At 39.6% G+C, this 17,973-nt stretch overlaps 1 protein-coding gene across 2 annotated transcripts in view; it reads right to left on the reverse strand.

Moving 5' to 3' along the window:
- Nucleotides 1-1,149: 1,149 nt before the first annotated feature.
- phip (pleckstrin homology domain interacting protein) overlaps nt 1,150-17,973 on the reverse strand; it is a 94,892-nt gene continuing 78,068 nt past the window's right edge. For both annotated transcript variants that reach the window (XM_020939928.2, XM_020939927.2), the window contains exons 31-40: nt 15,793-15,913; nt 13,907-14,032; nt 13,626-13,701; nt 13,481-13,537; nt 11,486-11,638; nt 10,059-10,211; nt 7,886-8,094; nt 5,702-5,955; nt 3,857-4,000; nt 1,150-2,777 (exon numbers count right to left, since the gene is read on the reverse strand). In XM_020939928.2, the coding sequence (XP_020795587.2) occupies nt 2,119-2,777; nt 3,857-4,000; nt 5,702-5,955; nt 7,886-8,094; nt 10,059-10,211; nt 11,486-11,638; nt 13,481-13,537; nt 13,626-13,701; nt 13,907-14,032; nt 15,793-15,913 (1,952 nt within the window). In that variant the 3' untranslated portion in view covers nt 1,150-2,118. The remainder of the gene's footprint in view (nt 2,778-3,856; nt 4,001-5,701; nt 5,956-7,885; nt 8,095-10,058; nt 10,212-11,485; nt 11,639-13,480; nt 13,538-13,625; nt 13,702-13,906; nt 14,033-15,792; nt 15,914-17,973) is intronic.

Below are 17,973 nucleotides of genomic sequence, written 5' to 3' on the forward strand. Positions count from 1 at the left end.
ACCCAGACAGGCACATGTACTTTGCAGAATGCACACACAAAAGGCACAAGGTGTTGCTAATGACGGACGCACTGAAATAGAATACGTTTGTTTTCATTAAAATTGTGACACTGTAAATGTGTAATAAATGAGCATTGATCTGGAAAATCCCCAAAACTAATTTCTTCTCAGAGTGTTCAATCATAAATGTCTTCATTTTATTTGTGTCTATGTTCTACTGTTGTACTTCTTTATTAAATATAGTATAGGTAAGTTTAATCCTCTTCTCATGCTACAAAAAAGCAATTTAGGTTTTTTATTTAATTTTTTTAAGTTAGACCATTGTTAATCTGAGAATCGATTCCCAGTTCCATTTGGTTGTGTCCTTAGGCAAGACACTTGACCCACTTTTCCTAGTGTGGCATGATGGGCCAATGGGCATTCTGGCTTCTGTCAGTCTACCCCAGGGCAGCTGTGGCTACAGTGGCTCACAAACACCCATAGACTGTATAAACAAGTGGACTAATGCCAGACATACACTGTGCCATATTTTAGATCGTTTCACTCAGCTCAAACTGTACGACCAAATTGCTGGATTTAAAAGTTCACAGTTTGTGGAACTACTTCAACAGTGCAAAAGCCTCACGAGAGGCGACTGGATTTCAAACAGGTTTGATATTCTTGCGACCGATGATTGCTGATCAGGAGTTGGTCATGATGCATTAATCTGTTCTCGTTACCCCATCTTTACTACACAAAGCACGACACCATTAAGCCAAAAGTTGGCCCAATCCCAAAAACAGTTGCATGAGTGAAAATTTTTTAAACGGCCTTCAAAAGGTGCCAAAAATTGCACAGTGTACGCCCGATTTAAGGGAGTGTGACGTCAGCCATTGCGTTTGGCTCCTGTCAAATGAAGCTCACGAGGCTATCAGTTATAAGGACGAATTTGGAGCAGAGTTTGATATTGGGAATAGAAATTTATTCAAGGACAAAATAGTGAAATAAAAACACCAGGATTCAAGACCAAAATAACGAGGCTCACTGTAGCAATTACAGAAAGAGACGTGAGAATTTTTCAATTTAAAGTCATTTGGAGCCAGAGTCGATGGAGCCGGAAGCGCCTCCATCCTCACTTCCTGTTTGGAACGCCATGGCTACCGGGTCCATTTATCTATACAGTCTATGCCACTACCTGTGACGTGATGGAATAAAAACCACAGTGTAGAGCTTTAAGAGACTTTACTAGTCCAAGAAATTAATTTAAGTCCTTGATTGGCAGTTTTGTAATAATGTAATAATTTAACCCTTGTAAATATCTTACAATTTCTATTACTTTTGTATATAGCGATGACTTATTTAACACAAGTCTCTTGCTATTTTTGCTACAGATTTAGAATTTATTATCACCATTTATATTTTTGCTCTTCGTTATTATATTATATTACGACGTGTGAGCTGCTGTGTCCAAATAATTTCCCTTGTGGATCAATAAAGTTTGTCTAAGTCCAAGTCTAACACAGAAAAGACTTTGCAAATCAATGCGTCTTTGTGTTTACCTTTACAGTGTCCGTGTATGTTTTCGAATTCATATCAACATATATTCTTCCACTCATTCGTCACCTCGCGCTCACTCAAAGTAAAAGGATTTAAAACATTATAACTTCCTACTCAGCAACATGCAGTAAATCTCACCCACTCACTTGAATCGTAAACAGAACTGGTATCTACAGTACCCGCAGGAGGTACGCCATTTGGTTTGTAGCACACGGACACATATATGTTTTAGTGATAGAGCCAGTCACATGTACAAATCTTACAAAAGCAGAGGGGTAAAAAAAGATGGTTCCAGGCCAGTGGTCTGTAGTCCATCAAAGACCAAACATGAGCTCTATCTGCAGGGACTGGATCAGACTACTTGGACCTATCTACCAGTTCTTCTGCAGTACTTCCTCCATGCTCGCCCTTGCTGTTTCGCTCAGATGTTTAAAGTCATATAAAGTGATGGGGTTTGGACATTAACTCCATTCTGTGAAGATCCAACATGGACCAATAATATATACGCATATTGCCTTGCTTCACTCCTCTGAACCATTTTATGCATCGGTTCATCGATTTAAAAAAAACAAAAAAAGTCTACTACCAGCCTATGAGATTGGCTTTGGCCTTCTCCGTCAGCTTCCTCACTCGGCCCTTTGACGAAGTGCCAAAAGTGATGGAGGAGTCTTCGAAAAGTAGCTGTCTCTGCTCCTCCTCCGAGTCCTCTTCCATGTACCAGGCTGACCGTCGCCCTTGGTTACGCGTGCGCATCGACCCCGCCCCGTCGTCAGGGCTCTCTACGGGAGGCTCTTTCCGATTGGTCCGCTGTGATGTTGTTTGAGGAGGGGGCGTGGTCTCCTCGGCCGTGTGTCTGCTGCTTCTTCTTAAAGGCTCTGTTTGCGAGTCTTTCGGAGGAGGCGTGTCCTCTTTATCTTTAATTGTTGCTTTTGGTCTTCCTCGTCGCCGTGGTGTTGACACAACAGAATCGGGCAGAGCAGGGGCAGCCCCGCCCTCGTCGCCGGGTGATTGGTTGATCTCCTCCTCCGTCTCCTGTTTGGTTTTGCCTTTCTTCTTGGCTGAAGCAGGAGGTCTTCCGCGGGTTCTGGAGGGGCTCTCTGGAGTGGTGGGCGTGTCCTCTGGTGGGGTAACTGGAGGCTCCGCCCCCGTCCTGCGACTCCGCCTCCCCACGCCCAGAGTCACATGACTGTTGTGGCCGTTCAGGTGAGCGGTGTTGGGAGTGGACGCATTGGTAGGAGTTTCTATGAGAGAAATGCATTACAATAGGGTTAGCCATTTTTAAGTATGGAAGCTTTTAAAAGTGTTTTTCCCCCTCTCCTTCTCTGTCCGAGTCAAATCCTTGATGAACAAGTTCAAGTCATGAAAATAAAGTAGTGTTGTTGTTAAAACTTGACTCAAACTGTGTTGGGAGTAATTTGATACATACTAATATAATGAGAATACATGTTCTGAAAACTGTATTTCGGTACAGTTACTTTTTTATTTGGTGGTCTTATAAATAAAAAGGAATACATGCATACAAGGAATACATAATTAATTACGGCTGGGTATCATTAAGAATTTGTCGATACGATACAGACCTCGATACAGTGCACTTTCGATTCGATACGGTTCAATAAAAATAAAGGCTAAATCATGTCGATACTAAAAGTCTTGTTAAACCACTTCTTGTGCAAAGTTCACAACAAACAATAAAACTGTAGCACTGTAACAAAATAATTTAGTAAAATATAAAAAAAAACAACTCCTGGTGATATATCGATACAGCAGCCCACGATATTGATACTGTATTTTGATATTTTTGCACACCCCTATAATTGATCATGCAATTTTGGCTTTAGACTTGCATGGTATAGGTGAGAAAAAAACGAAAACATAGCTTTTGTGATGTGTACGTGTGACTTTTTCCTTCTCTAATTAGACATAAGTTAATGCAAAACAACAAAAAAAAAGCTGTAACTACATTTATAATTATTTATCATGTTTATCACACAATAATTTAAATGCAACTCAGTGTAAAAGTATTCAGAACACAGAACTCTGATTGGACCAGGGATCAGAATATGTTATAAAATATATTCAGTATTTTATAACTAAATACATTTTCAAGTATTCGTCTCATCACTGGACTTAAACAAACAAAGAATATAGAGTACAGGTTGGGAGAGGACTTTAGTGTAACAAGTCAAGCTGCTGCCAAAGTCTACTCCAAGTTCTAGATGAGTCCCAAGAAGGACAGGCACATCTGAGATACAGTTTGTGAGTGTTGCAAAGTTAGGCTATTTATTATTAAGGAATTATTTAAGTTTTATGATTTTACCTGGATTGTGTTTCACGGGGGTCCTGAGTTTGCGCCGGGTGCTTCCTCCGCTGTTCTCGGCGGCAGGTGAAGGTGTGACTCTGTCGTTCACGGCTGGAGTGGATGAGGATGAGGCGGTGTGAGCGCGAGTGGATCTGGTGGACTCTGAAAACACACATATTTAATGAGAAAACTATGTCCTCATTTCTGTTCAGTTGTGATTGTATCTTCTATCTGCTATTTTAAAATCAATTTGTAAATGGTAATTTAGTTTTTGATTATGATTTTAATAACTTTTTCTTATTCTGTAAGAAAAAAGTGTCCTTGTTTGTACCAGTGTCATAACTAAAACAAATTGAGTTGAAATTACAAATGTTATGTTCATTATTAACATATCAGAAAAGTGACACACATGAATAAAATGTCCTCAACATAATATCTGGTCTAATTATGTCAAGACACTGTAGTTTAGACTAAGGATGGGCATGATCAGTCAACTAATCGATAATTGATCATTAAGACTTTCGTCAGTTATGTTCATTTCTAATCGACAAACTGAATGTAGGTTTCTGTGCGTAGATACGAAGCTGCGTCTGACAGCGCAAACACTGGAGTTGCGGCATCACAGTCCCACGTTTGGGCTCTGGCACCTCCTTGGAGATCACTGTACCACACAGTGAGTGTGTTTACATGCACATCAGTGTCTCGGTTTCATCATGGTGCATGTAAACGCAGTATCCCGGTTACTGCAACATAAAGAGCTGCACTAAACCTGCACACGTACGATCTTTGAAAACATCACGACACACACACAGAACTGACTCACTTTCAGCATCAACATCCTCTGTCACAGAAAAACACTCATATTCCACTGACTCGTGTCCTTTAGTCTGACAGAAGTTGAACCGCATCAGCGCACAAGAGCTGTGTTTTTCCCCCCCTTCGTTTAGTTTATGCAAATGAGCCATGCGGTTTTAAGTTTCATTTCTGTGAGACTTGTGCAAAGCTGCATTAAACACACTCTAATGTCAAAGAGGCTGATGTGGCTCTAGAGTGGTGATGGTTTATATGTTGTAAACTTGAGTTTATGCAGATTAATAAAAGTAATAATAATGATGATACTTATTATAGAAAAACAATGATGATTAACCGGAAATCCATCATTAATTCTCCCAATGATCGATTAATAAAATTTCATCAAATGCCCATCCCTAGTTTAGACCTTTGCAAACATGTTCTCAGATGCGCTGGAGTCTTGTATTTATTTAGAAGATCGATAGATAGAGAGATAGATAAATAGATAAATAGAGAGAGAGAGATAGAGAGATAGAAAGATAAAGAGAGAGATAGAGTATTGTACAGATGTCCGGCATGTTGGTCAAACAAATTCACAGAACCAGCACGTGCCATTGGTCTGAGTGCAAGTATCTGATCCCAAACTTGTCTAGATCTTTGCATTTTACAGTAAATTCCATGTCCATAGAGTGGGGCGGCAGTAGCTCATTTGGTAGAGCGTTGTGTCCTTGGGCAAGACACTGAACCCACCTCATCCCCAGTGTCTGTGTGCACTAGTGTATGAATGTGCGTGTGTGAGTGGGTGAGTGGTTCCTTGTTGCCTTGAAAGTGGAAAAGCGCTGTATAAAAATGTGACCATGATCCAAAAAAAAAAAAAAAAAAAAAAGTACAGTATTAAAAAAACTCTACAACTGCTAACTGCAACAAAACAACCTGTCGCCTGAAAATAACCTGCTGTTGTACTAGTTCTAATTTCAGTCTTCCTCAAATATCTAGACTTGTTTAAAAAGTGCATTGTTGCAGTTTATATTTTTGACTTTTTCTCGTAGTGACAGTGTGTATTCTTCTCACCTGGAGTGCTTTGTGAGTTGTTGGTGACGTTCGTGGAGGGAGGAGGGGAGTGGGCTGGGTGCCGTGCAGAGCTGCGAGTCCGGCCTGGAGTCACTGCCTCTGTTTTCCCGTTGACCAGAGGGGGGGGCTGTTTCACCACCGTGGGGGGCTGTTTGGGAGGGATGTTCTGTCTCAAAAAGGGAGGTCTGGTGTGCGGCGGCGATGGCTCTCGTTTGGCAACAACCCGGGTGGAAACACGTCTCTTCCTCTCCGGACTAAAGACAGAAATAAGAGTTGAAATGTAATAAAAATGCTGATGTTAAAAGTATAAGGTGTATTAAAAGTTGTTGTGATTTTTCGGTTGGGGGTTTCTATGGATATACGTCATTGCTCTGCTTTGAATGTTCCACAGTGTGACATTAAACTGCTCTACTTTACAACTGTTCCATTACATGTGGTTTTATAACTCAAAAATACAAAGAAAAACAGACATTCTAACCGTGAGCAGGGTCGCCTCTCCACAGATCTGACCTGTAACGTGGCCTGATTTGGTCTCCATGATAATAGAAAGGTTTAATCAGGGTATCCCCAGGTTTGACTGCCCTAAATGTAAGACGTTTTAAAGACCTTTTTAAGACCATTTAAATGAAAATTAAGACCAACATCGCACCCATTATGTGGGCGAAAAACACCTGATCCAATTTGAATAATAAAGACCAACAAACTACTGTATCTAGAACAGGTTTGCCCACACTTTTTCAGCATGTGAGCTACTTATAAAATGAAATATATAAAATAAAAGTCAAAATAATCTATTGACTGCAAAGCCAAGTAAACTGTGCTGCACTGAAACACACTGAACCTCTGTTTTGGACCCTCACCCACAGTTTGAGAAGCTCTTCTTTAAGAGAATTTCCCCTGGCACTTTGCACAAAACTGTGAAAAAAGTGAAGACAGTGGGTAGGATTTTTAAACCTGTTTTTTTTTTTTTTTTTTTTTTCAAATTCCAAACTGGAGTTACATGTTCTTGCTGGTTTTGCAGTGGGATTTAGCCTCTGCACATTTACCAATCGCACATTGTGACAAATACAGATGCATTTTTGTACTTTTATTACACAACTTCAGCTTCACGTTGTTGTTTTCTTTCCTCCCTCCATTTAACATTTGCACTGCAGCCCGGATGAGTAAACAAAAAAATAGGTTAATGAAATTTAAGACCTTTGTGAAAAAATAAGACTTGGAAAACATAATTTAAGACTTTTTAAGGCCTTAATTTTGGAACGTGAAATTTAAGACCTTTTTAAGACTTTTAAGACCCCGCGGCTGCCCTGTTAATGCCATACTGTGAAACATTCCAGACAAAGTAAAAACATCTCCATGGAGAAAAGCATTTGATAAACCCTCCAACAGTAAAGTTACACAACGCACCTTTAAAATACGTGAATATGCCTTCAGTTGTAATTTGTTCTGTGTGCTTTAAATGAGTTTGCTGTCTGTCCTGAATCCTGCTGTGGGAGCCCTGCTCTGTGATTGGTGGAGCACATCTTCACCTGGCCAATCCTGCCTCACCTGCAGCCTCCTCCTCCTATTTAAGGAGATCACCAGCACCGGTTTGGGGCTGCTGGTCTTCGTGGCCAGTCTGCTATTTTGAGTTTGTATGTGTTGAGTTCTGTAGTTTAGTTCTGTTTTGTGCTTTTTAAATTAGGTCACTCAATTCTGTTTGTGGGTTTATGTGGTTTTACTTTGGGGCACTTGTTTTGTGTGTTTGTGTAAGCCTGCATGACCCATTTTGTGGCACAATAACAAAACTTGTGTATGTTAATTCCGTTGTTTCGTTTCTTAGTTTAGGTTATTTTCTGTATATGTTTTAGTCTGTTTTGTTATTTTACCTTTTACATCCCTGTTAAACATTATTTAGTTTATTCCATTTTATCCATCTTGGTTTTTTGTTACTTCCCTGACCCCAACTAGCTGAGTCATAACACCATTACCATACAGTTTTAATAAGTTTTAGATTTAACACTCATCAAATTTTGAAGATGCTCAACTTTCACCCACTGACACGATTAGAAACGTAGGATCAACTTTACAATTAACTGTTAAAGGGCCAATATTACGCTATGTTCTAATCTATGTTATATTGTTGTTGTTGTTTTATTCTATTGTCCTTAATAAAAAAAATCAAAAATCAAAAGTGCAGTTTACCTGGAGGCCGTGGAGCTGGCAGAGTCGCTCCTCCTCCTCCTCCTCTTCATGGCGTGGCGAGTTTGGCGGTCCGAGTTGAGTCTGGTTTGGCGGTCTGAGCCTTGTCTCGTTAACCTGTCCGTCAGACCGTGGATGGCTTTATAATCTGCCAGGATGGGACTGATGTGCTCCTCGAACAGAGCAGACAGTCTCAAACTCATGCTGTAGATCTGCAAACACAACAACAATACAATATTATAACAAAATAATACTTTTTATTTATATAGCGCTTTTCAGAACAATCAAAGATGCTTTATAGAACTGATATTAAAACTGACAAAAAGCAATAACCAAATAATATGGGAACACAGTGAATAAAACATTAAAAGGGCTGTACCAGTTTTATTCCTGTAATTTATTTCTAGATTAGGCAAAATTTACTCTAGTTTTTAAGTCATGTTAAAATGTTGTTGTCCTCAAAAACAGACCTGGGAGTTGTGTTTTGTTTTATTCCCACATGTTTGAGTAACTCTTTATTATTAGTCTGTCTACATTTCCAAAGCTCAAAATGCTCTGTTCCACCTTGTGATGTCAAAGTGTTTGTTAACAGTTCCTTCTATCTTTAGTCAGTGTTGGGAAGGTGACTTTTAAAATGTATTCCCCTACAGATTACAGATTACATACCCCAAAATGTAGTTTGTAACATAATCCATTAAATTACTTAAGGGGTGTAACGTAATCTGAATACTTTGGATTACTTGATTTGTTGTAGAGAAGCAAAGCTGAGGAAATCTTCACATAAAATGTTTTGTCTGATAAAAGAAAATAAAAAGCCCAGACTTTACTGAACCAAATTAAAAATATTATTGATAGAAGAAGAGGAGACACGTCCACGCAGCATTTAGTCCTGTTGAATCCTGTTTTAGACCTGGTTTTAGACCTGGTTTTAGACCTGGTTTAGACCTGGTTTAGACCTCGTTTTAGTCCTGGTTTAGACCTGAGTTTAGACCTAGTTTAGACCTGATTTATTCCTGGTTTAGACCTGGTTTTAGACCTGGTTTTAGTCCTGGTTTTAGTCCTGGTTTAGACCTGATTTAGTCCTGGGTTTAGTCCTGGGTTTAGTCCTGGTTTTAGTCCTGGTTTTAGACCTGGTTTTAGACCTGGTTTAGTCCTGGGTTTAGTCCTGGGTTTAGTCCTGGTTTAGACCTGGTTTTAGACCTGGTTTTAGACCTGGTTTAGGGTTTAGACCTGGTTTTTAGTCCTGGTTTTAGTCCTGGTTTTAGTCCTGGTTTTAGTCCTAGTTTAGCCCTAGTTTAGACCTGGGTTTAGACCTGGTTTAAGTCCTGGTTTAGACCTGGTTTAGACCTGGTTTAAGTCCTGGTTTAGACCTGGTTTAGACCTGGTTTTAGTCCGGGTTTAGACCTGGTTTAGTGTCCGGCAATGAGTGGAATTACGGGGGGAAAAAAAGGGGGGGGGATAAAGAATAAAATGTAAAAACAGGAAAATACCACCGTGTAATCCACTTATTTTAACAAAGTAACTGTAATCCAATTACCACTCACTGAAACAGTAACTGTAACTGAATACAGTTACATTTGTACTCTGATTATGTAACTCCGGTACATGTAATCTGTTACTCCACAACACTGTATTTAGTTCAGTAGAGAACAATTCCAGGGCTGAAGTCATCCAGATGATTCTAGTGAAGGTGTGTGCAGTTTAAAAACACAGTCAAATACTTCCTGTATTACCACATGACATCACAAGGTGGAACAGAGTATTTTCAGTTTGAGAAGAACTTTAACTAGAACTAAGAACTAAATTTGCATGGTTTGTGTGTGTGTTTGTGTGAATGAAACAAAACACAACTCTAGGTTTGTTTGTGATGAGGAAACAACATTAGAACATAGATCAGAAAACAGTATAATCTGGGCCATTTAAGTAAAATAAAAAACTAGGAAGTAATGCTAGTTGTTCTAGTATAACCATGACGACAAAACTTGGTCTTTAAAAGTTGTCAAGAATTCATATAAACTCATAGCAGTGAATAATTTGGAAATGAAGAGTAAGTTTGGACTCTGACAAACCACTTAAAATGAACTAGTTCTGTTTTTCGTGTTTTAAAAATCAAGTACAGCACCTTTAAAAAAAGAATAAAAGCGTTATTTGAAATGTGTGGTTGTCGTTGACTTACCCTGGACTTTTTGCTGGGAGTGTAGGCTTTGGAGTTGCTGAAGATCTGTCGTACGTCTTTGCACAGTTCAATGGGAGACTGGTATTTCCCCTCCGTCAGTGTTTTCAGGACTGTGCCAAAGTCCATGGGTGAGTCTACGATTTCCAGATAATCCTAAAAAAACCAAACAAATCCTCTATGCAATCAAGCTGAAGCATAAAACCTGGAAGACTACACATTTGATCTTCCAATATACTATCCAAATAATCAAACAGAGCCTTTATTTGAAGACTGTGTATTTACTTTCAGTGTCATCCGTCTGTAGTAATCAGCCAATCACAGCTCAATATCTTTGCCTCTCAACCGTTTATCATTTACCTCGCAGCAGTAAAACCATCAGCCTCCTCAACCTCTAGCATTTCTATTAATTGATAAGACGAATATTATACATAAACAACTGTAATATTTTCTGTATAGTTTGTAGTGTAAGTTACATATTTCAATAATACTGGAAAAAGCAGCTTTAAAAGAGGCAGTATTTTACTTTTAAGGAGTTTATTAACTGCAAACACGTAACATATTTAGATCCTCATGTTACCTTTTATTGTTTTTAAAATGCAAAATCCCCCGAAACGTATTAAAGGGTGCACTATGTAACGTATTTGTTGGGGGTCCGTCACCTGCTCGTTTCTATGGATACGGCATTGCTCTGCCTGGAATGTTCCACAGTGTGACATTAAACAGTTCTTCCTTACAGTTCAGGGTTCCCACTCTTTTTCACTGACAAAATTTCTAAACTTTTCCATGACTTTTTCATGACCTAAATTGAATTTTCCATGACTTTACAGCACCTACATGTGTATAATTCATCAGACTTTTAGGGCTACATATGAAATGTGAACTCTTTCACTCACTCATTATAGTTTTTGAACATTCAAAATCCTATCAGTGCATTTATTCTCGTCTCTTTTAAACAAAAGGTGCAGACGTTCAGAAATAATCAGAATAGACTCATGAGAATTTAACAGAACACTGGAGTTGCATGAAAGTAATACTAAAATTTCATGACTTTTCTAAAACTTCCATTGAATTTACAAAAATCCATAACTTTTCCATGCCTAGAAAATTACAGTTTCAATTTCCATGACTATTCCAGAACCATGGGAACCCGATTTATTCTATTACATGTAATAAAAAAATACCCAGAAATAGCAGCATTCTGACCGTGAGTGGAGTCACATCTCCACAGATCTGACCTGTAACTTGGTCTGGTTTGGTCTCCATGAAGATAGAAAGGTTTAATGTCACACTGTAATACATTCCAGACAAAGCAATAACATCTCCATGGAGAAAAGCATCTGACAGACCCTTCACCAGAAAGGTTACACAGTGCACCTTTAAATTAGATGTATAGAATAGTATAGAATGTGTGAGTTTTGCAGTGTTACCGGGTACTCCTGCAGGTCCACTGGTTCTCTGAAGGGCTCCGAGTCTTCACACTGGAAGATCAGGTCCAGCAGCTCTTTACAGCGGCTCTTCCATGAGTGAGGGTCATACGACGAGTTCCTGTTTCGAAGCTGCCTTTGTGTTGCCCGGCGACCCTGAGACATATACAAAAACACATGATAATACTGCTACTACTACTACTACTATTACTACTGCTGCTACTACTACTACTGCTCAGAGTAAAAGTCGAGCAACCCTGGTACTACTACTACTACTACTACTACTACTACTACTACTACTACTACTACTACTACTACTACTACTACTACTACTACTACTACTACTGCTCGGAGTAAAAGTCTAGCAACCCTGGTACTACTACTACTACTACTACTTCTGCTACTACTACTACTGCTCAGAGTAAAAGTCTAGCAAACCTGGTACTACTACTGCTGCTACTGCCACTACTACTGCTGTAGCTGCAACTACTACAAATACTGCTACTACTACAGTTGCTACAAATACTACAACTACTATTACAACTCCTCCTCCTACTGCTGCTGTTACTTCTACTACTACTACTACTACAATTCCTCCTCCTACTGCTGTTACTTCTACTACTACTAAACTCCTCCTACTGCTGTTACTTCTACTACTACAACTCCTCCTACTGCTGTTACTTCTATTCCTCCTCCTTCTCCTCCTACTACTCTTACTCCTACTTCTACTCCTACTACTACTACTACAGCTGCTACTGATTCTTGGATTAGTTTGTCAAATTTCTTTTTTTTCTGACAATTCTTCTCCAAATTTTAAATGTACGTAAAACTTACGTGAACTCCTACGATTTGAAATCACAAATCAAATTGCTAATTGCTTTCCCACATGGTGCAGCCCTTAGTTCTACTGTTATTACAACTACCACTGCTGCTTTGACTACTTCAACTGTAATCCTACACTGTACATACTGAATGCCTTTCTAACACATTACATGGTAAATGGTCACATGTTTATATTAGGGATGGGCATTCGATGAAATTTTCTTAATCGATCGTCGTCGGAAGAATTAACGGTCGATTATCGATTAATCATTAACGTTTTTATATTAAAATGATCATCATTATTATTACTATCTGCACTACTAATCTGCATAAATAAATTCAACTTTACGACATATAAACCATAATGACTCTAGAGTCACATCAGCCGTTTGACATTATAATGTGTTTAATGCAGTTTTGTGCAACTCTCACAGAAACGAAACTTAAAACCGCATCGCTAATTTGCATAAACTCGGCGAAGATAAAACTACAGCTCTTGTGTCGCTGATGTGGTTCAATTTCTGTTGGATTAAAAGACATGACTCAGTGGAATACAGGTTAGTGTGACCATATTTGCGTTTGTCAAAACCAGGACACCGTACAGGGGGTGGAAGGTGGGGACTCGTCATCGACATTGCGCGACTCTCACCTGGCAAAGCTTTTTCCCACTGGACACCGAAACATATGTTCCTGCTTTATACACTGTGCACATGGACTCCCACTTGTCCCGAACGCAACGGAAAGCGTAGAATTTCTTGTACAAATCATCGTTAAATACACATTTGTGCTTCGGTACGCTGCAGACTGACCGAATGTTTGTGTTTGCTCGCTCCTTCTGAGTGCAGAGAGACACATGTACAGACCCTGTTTGGTCACGCTACGCACAGCAACCTACATTCGGTTTGTCGATTAAAATTAACGTAATCGATGAAATTCTTAATGATCAATTATCTATTAATCGATTAATCATGCCCATCCCTAGTTTATATATCGCTTCCACCTTCAAGGCAATCAAAACATCTAGGAACCACTTGCCCGAGGACACAATGACAGCTGTGGGGGCTGGAATTGCACCGCCAACCTGTGGGTCAGTGGATTTGACTGCTTGACCCATGGTGTGTATGCTGAGAGCGGGATTGGAACCACAAACCTTCGGATCAGTGGACAAACACTCACCTGGTTTCTTGTGGATGTTCCAGGTGTATTAGTGTCTTCATCTTCCTCCTCATCATCCTAAAAAGAAAAAAGATAAATAAATGCAACGATTTTGTGTAAAAAATGATCTGGTAACAGTGTTTTAAAAATGCAGAGATGAACGTACAGAATCTTCAGAGTCAGAGAAAGTCGCCTTCTTCATAGTTTTGTAAAGAGGCATGAGGTCTGTCAAACTTTGGTCTCTGAAAGAAGAAAGAAATGCAGAAATCAGAAAAAAACACTCCTATAGCCAAGTCTGAAATGTTTGTACGTATATGAACATTATATTGAAGGTTAAAGGTGCACTGCATTCAGCCGTTTGTGTAAATATAAGGACTGGAACTATCCTTAATGAATATAGGACAAATACGAGTGTTTAATGTTATTTTTTCTGTTTCTTTGACTTACTTGATAAACTGAAGCATGAGGTCGGAGACAAACTTGGCAGTGGTCACTATAAAAGCCCCCGGTTCATTGAAGGTTTGTGCGTTGTGTTCAATGTAACGCACCTCCCACATCAGAGAAGACAGCCGCCTGAAAGAAACGATTACATCATCCAAACAGACCTAGAGTTGTGTTTTTTTTCATTCACACATGTTCAACACACAAACCCTGTATATCTAGACTGAGTTCTTCTCTCATGGGTTGATTTCAGACCTGGAAATGCCAATCTCTAGTGAACTAAAGGTAAAACGAGCTGTTCACTTGAAAACTACCGCTTCTTGACATCTCAAGGTGGAACAGAGCATTTGGAGCTTTGGAGATATAGACAGACTTATAATAAAGAGTTACTCAAACATGTATGAATGAAACAAAACACAACTCCAGGTCTGTTGTTGAGGAGGTAACAACATTATAACTAGGGGTGTCACATTATCGCGTTAATTGCGATTAATTAATTACAGTCATATTTAGCGCGTTATGTTTTTTAATCGCGTTAATCTCATTTTTAATCTATAACTTTACTGTTTCTGTATGCGAGTTGCTTTATTATAAAATCTGTTTTTATGTGTTGTTGGGACAACAACACACACACAAAAAAACACATTTATATATTTTTTTTATTTCGGTAATTCCACTCATTGCCGGAAACCCACACAGAACGCGCGCAGTAAGAGCGATGTAAACGTCATGTTAACGTTTACGGCGTCAGTCGCACAATGGACGAGGTCGAACAGCCAGTAGAACAGAGGCAGCAGTGCACAGGTAAAAACACATTCGTGTCTTGGAAATTATTCTCCCGACGTGAAATATAAAAGAAAATAACAAATATAAAATCGCCTACAACTTAAATGTCACTGGTGAAAACAACCTGCATAGACTCATGATGTCTGCACTACTGTCCTATAGTGACCTGCCACATGAGGGGACACGCACACAAACACACACAAACACAAACACACACAAACACAAACATACACCTTCATCATCGTCATTAACCTGAGAATGCGCGGACCACGTTTCTTTCCGTAGTTACTGCGCGGACACCGACGTGCTCCCGTGTGGCGCTTACGTTTTCTCGCGTACGCTGCGTAAACCGCGCTTCCTTCTGTGCGCCTCTAAACCAGAACTAACACCAAGACTAAAACCGGGACTAACCCAGTCCAGGACTAAACCAGGACTAAACCAGGACTAAAACCAGGTCTAAACCAGGACTAAACCAGGACTAAACCAGAACTAAAACTAGAACTAAAACCAGGTCTAAACCAGATCTACACCAGGACTAAAACCAAGACTAACCCATTCCAGGACTAAACTAGGACTAAAGTAGGACTAAAGCAGGTCTAAACCAGGACTAAAACAAGGACTAAAACCAGTGATCTCATATATAAAGCATTTCTCTGTCAATAATATTTTTAATATGGTTAAGGAAAGACTGGACTTTTTATTGTCTTTAAGTCGACAAAAGTTATTATGTTCAGATTTCCTCGTCTTTGCTACTTTACAGCAAACAGTTTCTTATTCATGGAGACTTGGGCTCAACAGACAATTTGGAGAGATTTGTTAAACAATAAATGACTTTATAAAGTCACTTTTTTTTGTTCTATATCAGTCTTTTGATCTGCCACAATAATGTAATAATGAATTTAAATGAAAATACCTCAAGTTGAAGCTTTTCTCAACAATTTTTAGGTGAGATGAAAAAGAGATTAATTAGATTAATTAATTACAGATCATAATTAATTAATCTCTCAATTTTTTTTAATCGCATGACAGCACTAATTATAACATGACTTCAAGCTTGTAAGTGTACATTTTGTGTAACTTAAAATTCAAATGCAGTGGAGTTTTACCTGTAGAAGCGGTTGACCAGCCTTTGGCGTATGGTGCTGAGGTCCGTGACATAAGCCACCACTGTGCAGTACGTGGGATAAGCTTGGAGGTCCACGGGAAAGGCAAACGGAGCTGCTACATCTGGAGATTAAAGATGGAAAAAAGAAAATAAACATCTTAAAATATATACAAAAATATTCAGTATTACACAAAATGGAAATTATAACTCATGTTACTCAAAAACATACCCAAAGCTATGTTTTGTATGAGTAACCCTTTATTTTTAGTCTTACATCTCCAAAGTTCAAAATTGTGATGTCATGTAGTAGTTTTCAAGTTAACAGCTCCTTTAACCTTTTGTGTTGTAGAGATTGGCAATTCCAGGTCTGAAATCATCCAAATGATTCTCGTGAAGGTGTATAGAGTTTAAAAACACAGTGGAGCGCTTCCTGTATTAGCACATGACATCACAAGGTGGAACAGAGAGTTATCATATTTGAGAGAAGAAATCATGTTAGTGTGTTAAACATGTGTGAATAAAACAAAACACAACTCTGGGTTTGTTTTCGAGGAGGTAACAGTATTAGAAAATGGCTTAAAGCTCACAGGAGTAATTATTGCTTTTTTGGACCTCTAATTTTGACAAAACCTGTGTTCCTTGCATTATCATCTATAATTTTTCTTGAATCTCTATAGCTACAGCATTTCAGTGTACCACAGTCACAAAGAGTTCAGCTAAAATCCAGTGAAGCATATGTGTGGGAGTAATGTTAGGTTAAAAAAGACTTGAGTGCTTATTTACTTTAACACGTGACAAGACCCTGTGCTGTCACTAGAGGGAGCTCCTGCCCGTCTTTCCACAGCACGTTGCAGATCCTATGTCTGAATTTGTTGTGACAATGACATCATTTTTAACAGGAATTTGAACAAGCGTCTCCATCTTTGGCTCAGTGCGTCTGCAGCGTAAAAGGTGCACTGTGTCCGTCACCTGCTCCTTTCTATGGAGAGGTCATTGCTCTGCCTGGAATGTTCCACAGTGTGACATTTAACAGCTCTACTAGACGTTCTGACTGTGAGCGGGGTCACCTCTCCACAGATCTGACCTGTAGCTTGGTTTGGTCTGGTCTCCATGAAGACAGAAAGGTTTAAAGCCATACTGTGAAACATTCCAGACAAAGCAATAACATCACCATGGAGAAAAAGCAAGTGACAAACTCTCCACCAGAAAAACGCACCTTTAAGCACGACAACTCTCAAATCTTTTACACCAACTCTTAGACTATATATTGAAGTTTACAATGCACTTTACAAGCAATACAAAGGTGAATGGAAGGAAGTGTGCTGCCCAAGGACACAATAACAGCAGTCTTTGAACAGCCAAGTTGATTAGTGAACCTTCTGCTCTGCCCACTGATCCACCACTAAACATTAGGGATGTAACAATAACCAAAATATCATGATATTGTATCATCAGTTCTCACAATAATATCGTGGACCATCACAATATATTGAATTACAAGTGTCTTTGCTTAAATTAAAAGTTATGGTGCAGCAATAGCTAAAAAAGACAAAGGGAACTACATCGACCATGATCCTTTGCTCCATTTCAGTACAGACTACAAGAAGAAATAACTGTTCTAACACTTTTAAGTTTTAGTTCTTTGGATTAAGTTTTGTTAAGGCATTTTAAGAGGCCATGGTCCTCGACCAGAAAAAGGTGGCTTGTCCTGTCCGGGTGGGTGGAGAGTCCTTGCCTCAAGTGGAGGAGTTCAAGTATCTCGGAGTCTTGTTCACGGGTGAGGGGAGGATGGAGCGTGAGATTGACAGGCGGATCGGTGCAGCGTCGGCAGTGATGCGGTCGCTGTATCGGACCGTTGTGGTGAAGAGAGAGCTGAGTCGAAAGGCGAAGCTCTCGATTTACCGGTCAATCTACGTTCCTCCCCTCACCTATGGTCATGAGCTCTGGGTAATGACCGAAAGGACAAGATCGCGGATACAAGCGGTCGAAATGAGTTTCCTCCGCAGGGTGGCTGGGCGCTCCCTTAGAGATAGGGTGAGGAGCTCAGTCACGCGGGAGGAGCTTGGAGTAGAGCCGCTGCTCCTCCACGTTGGGAGGAGCCAGTTGAGGTGGCTCGGGCATCTGTTTCGGATGCCTCCTGGACGCCTCCCTTGGGAGGTGTTCTGGGCATGTCCCACTGGGA

Source organism: Boleophthalmus pectinirostris, unplaced genomic scaffold, assembly GCF_026225935.1.
Source record: "Boleophthalmus pectinirostris isolate CB_2022bp ecotype Guang Dong unplaced genomic scaffold, ASM2622593v1 HiC_scaffold_13, whole genome shotgun sequence".
Lineage (NCBI taxonomy): Eukaryota > Metazoa > Chordata > Actinopteri > Gobiiformes > Gobiidae > Boleophthalmus > Boleophthalmus pectinirostris.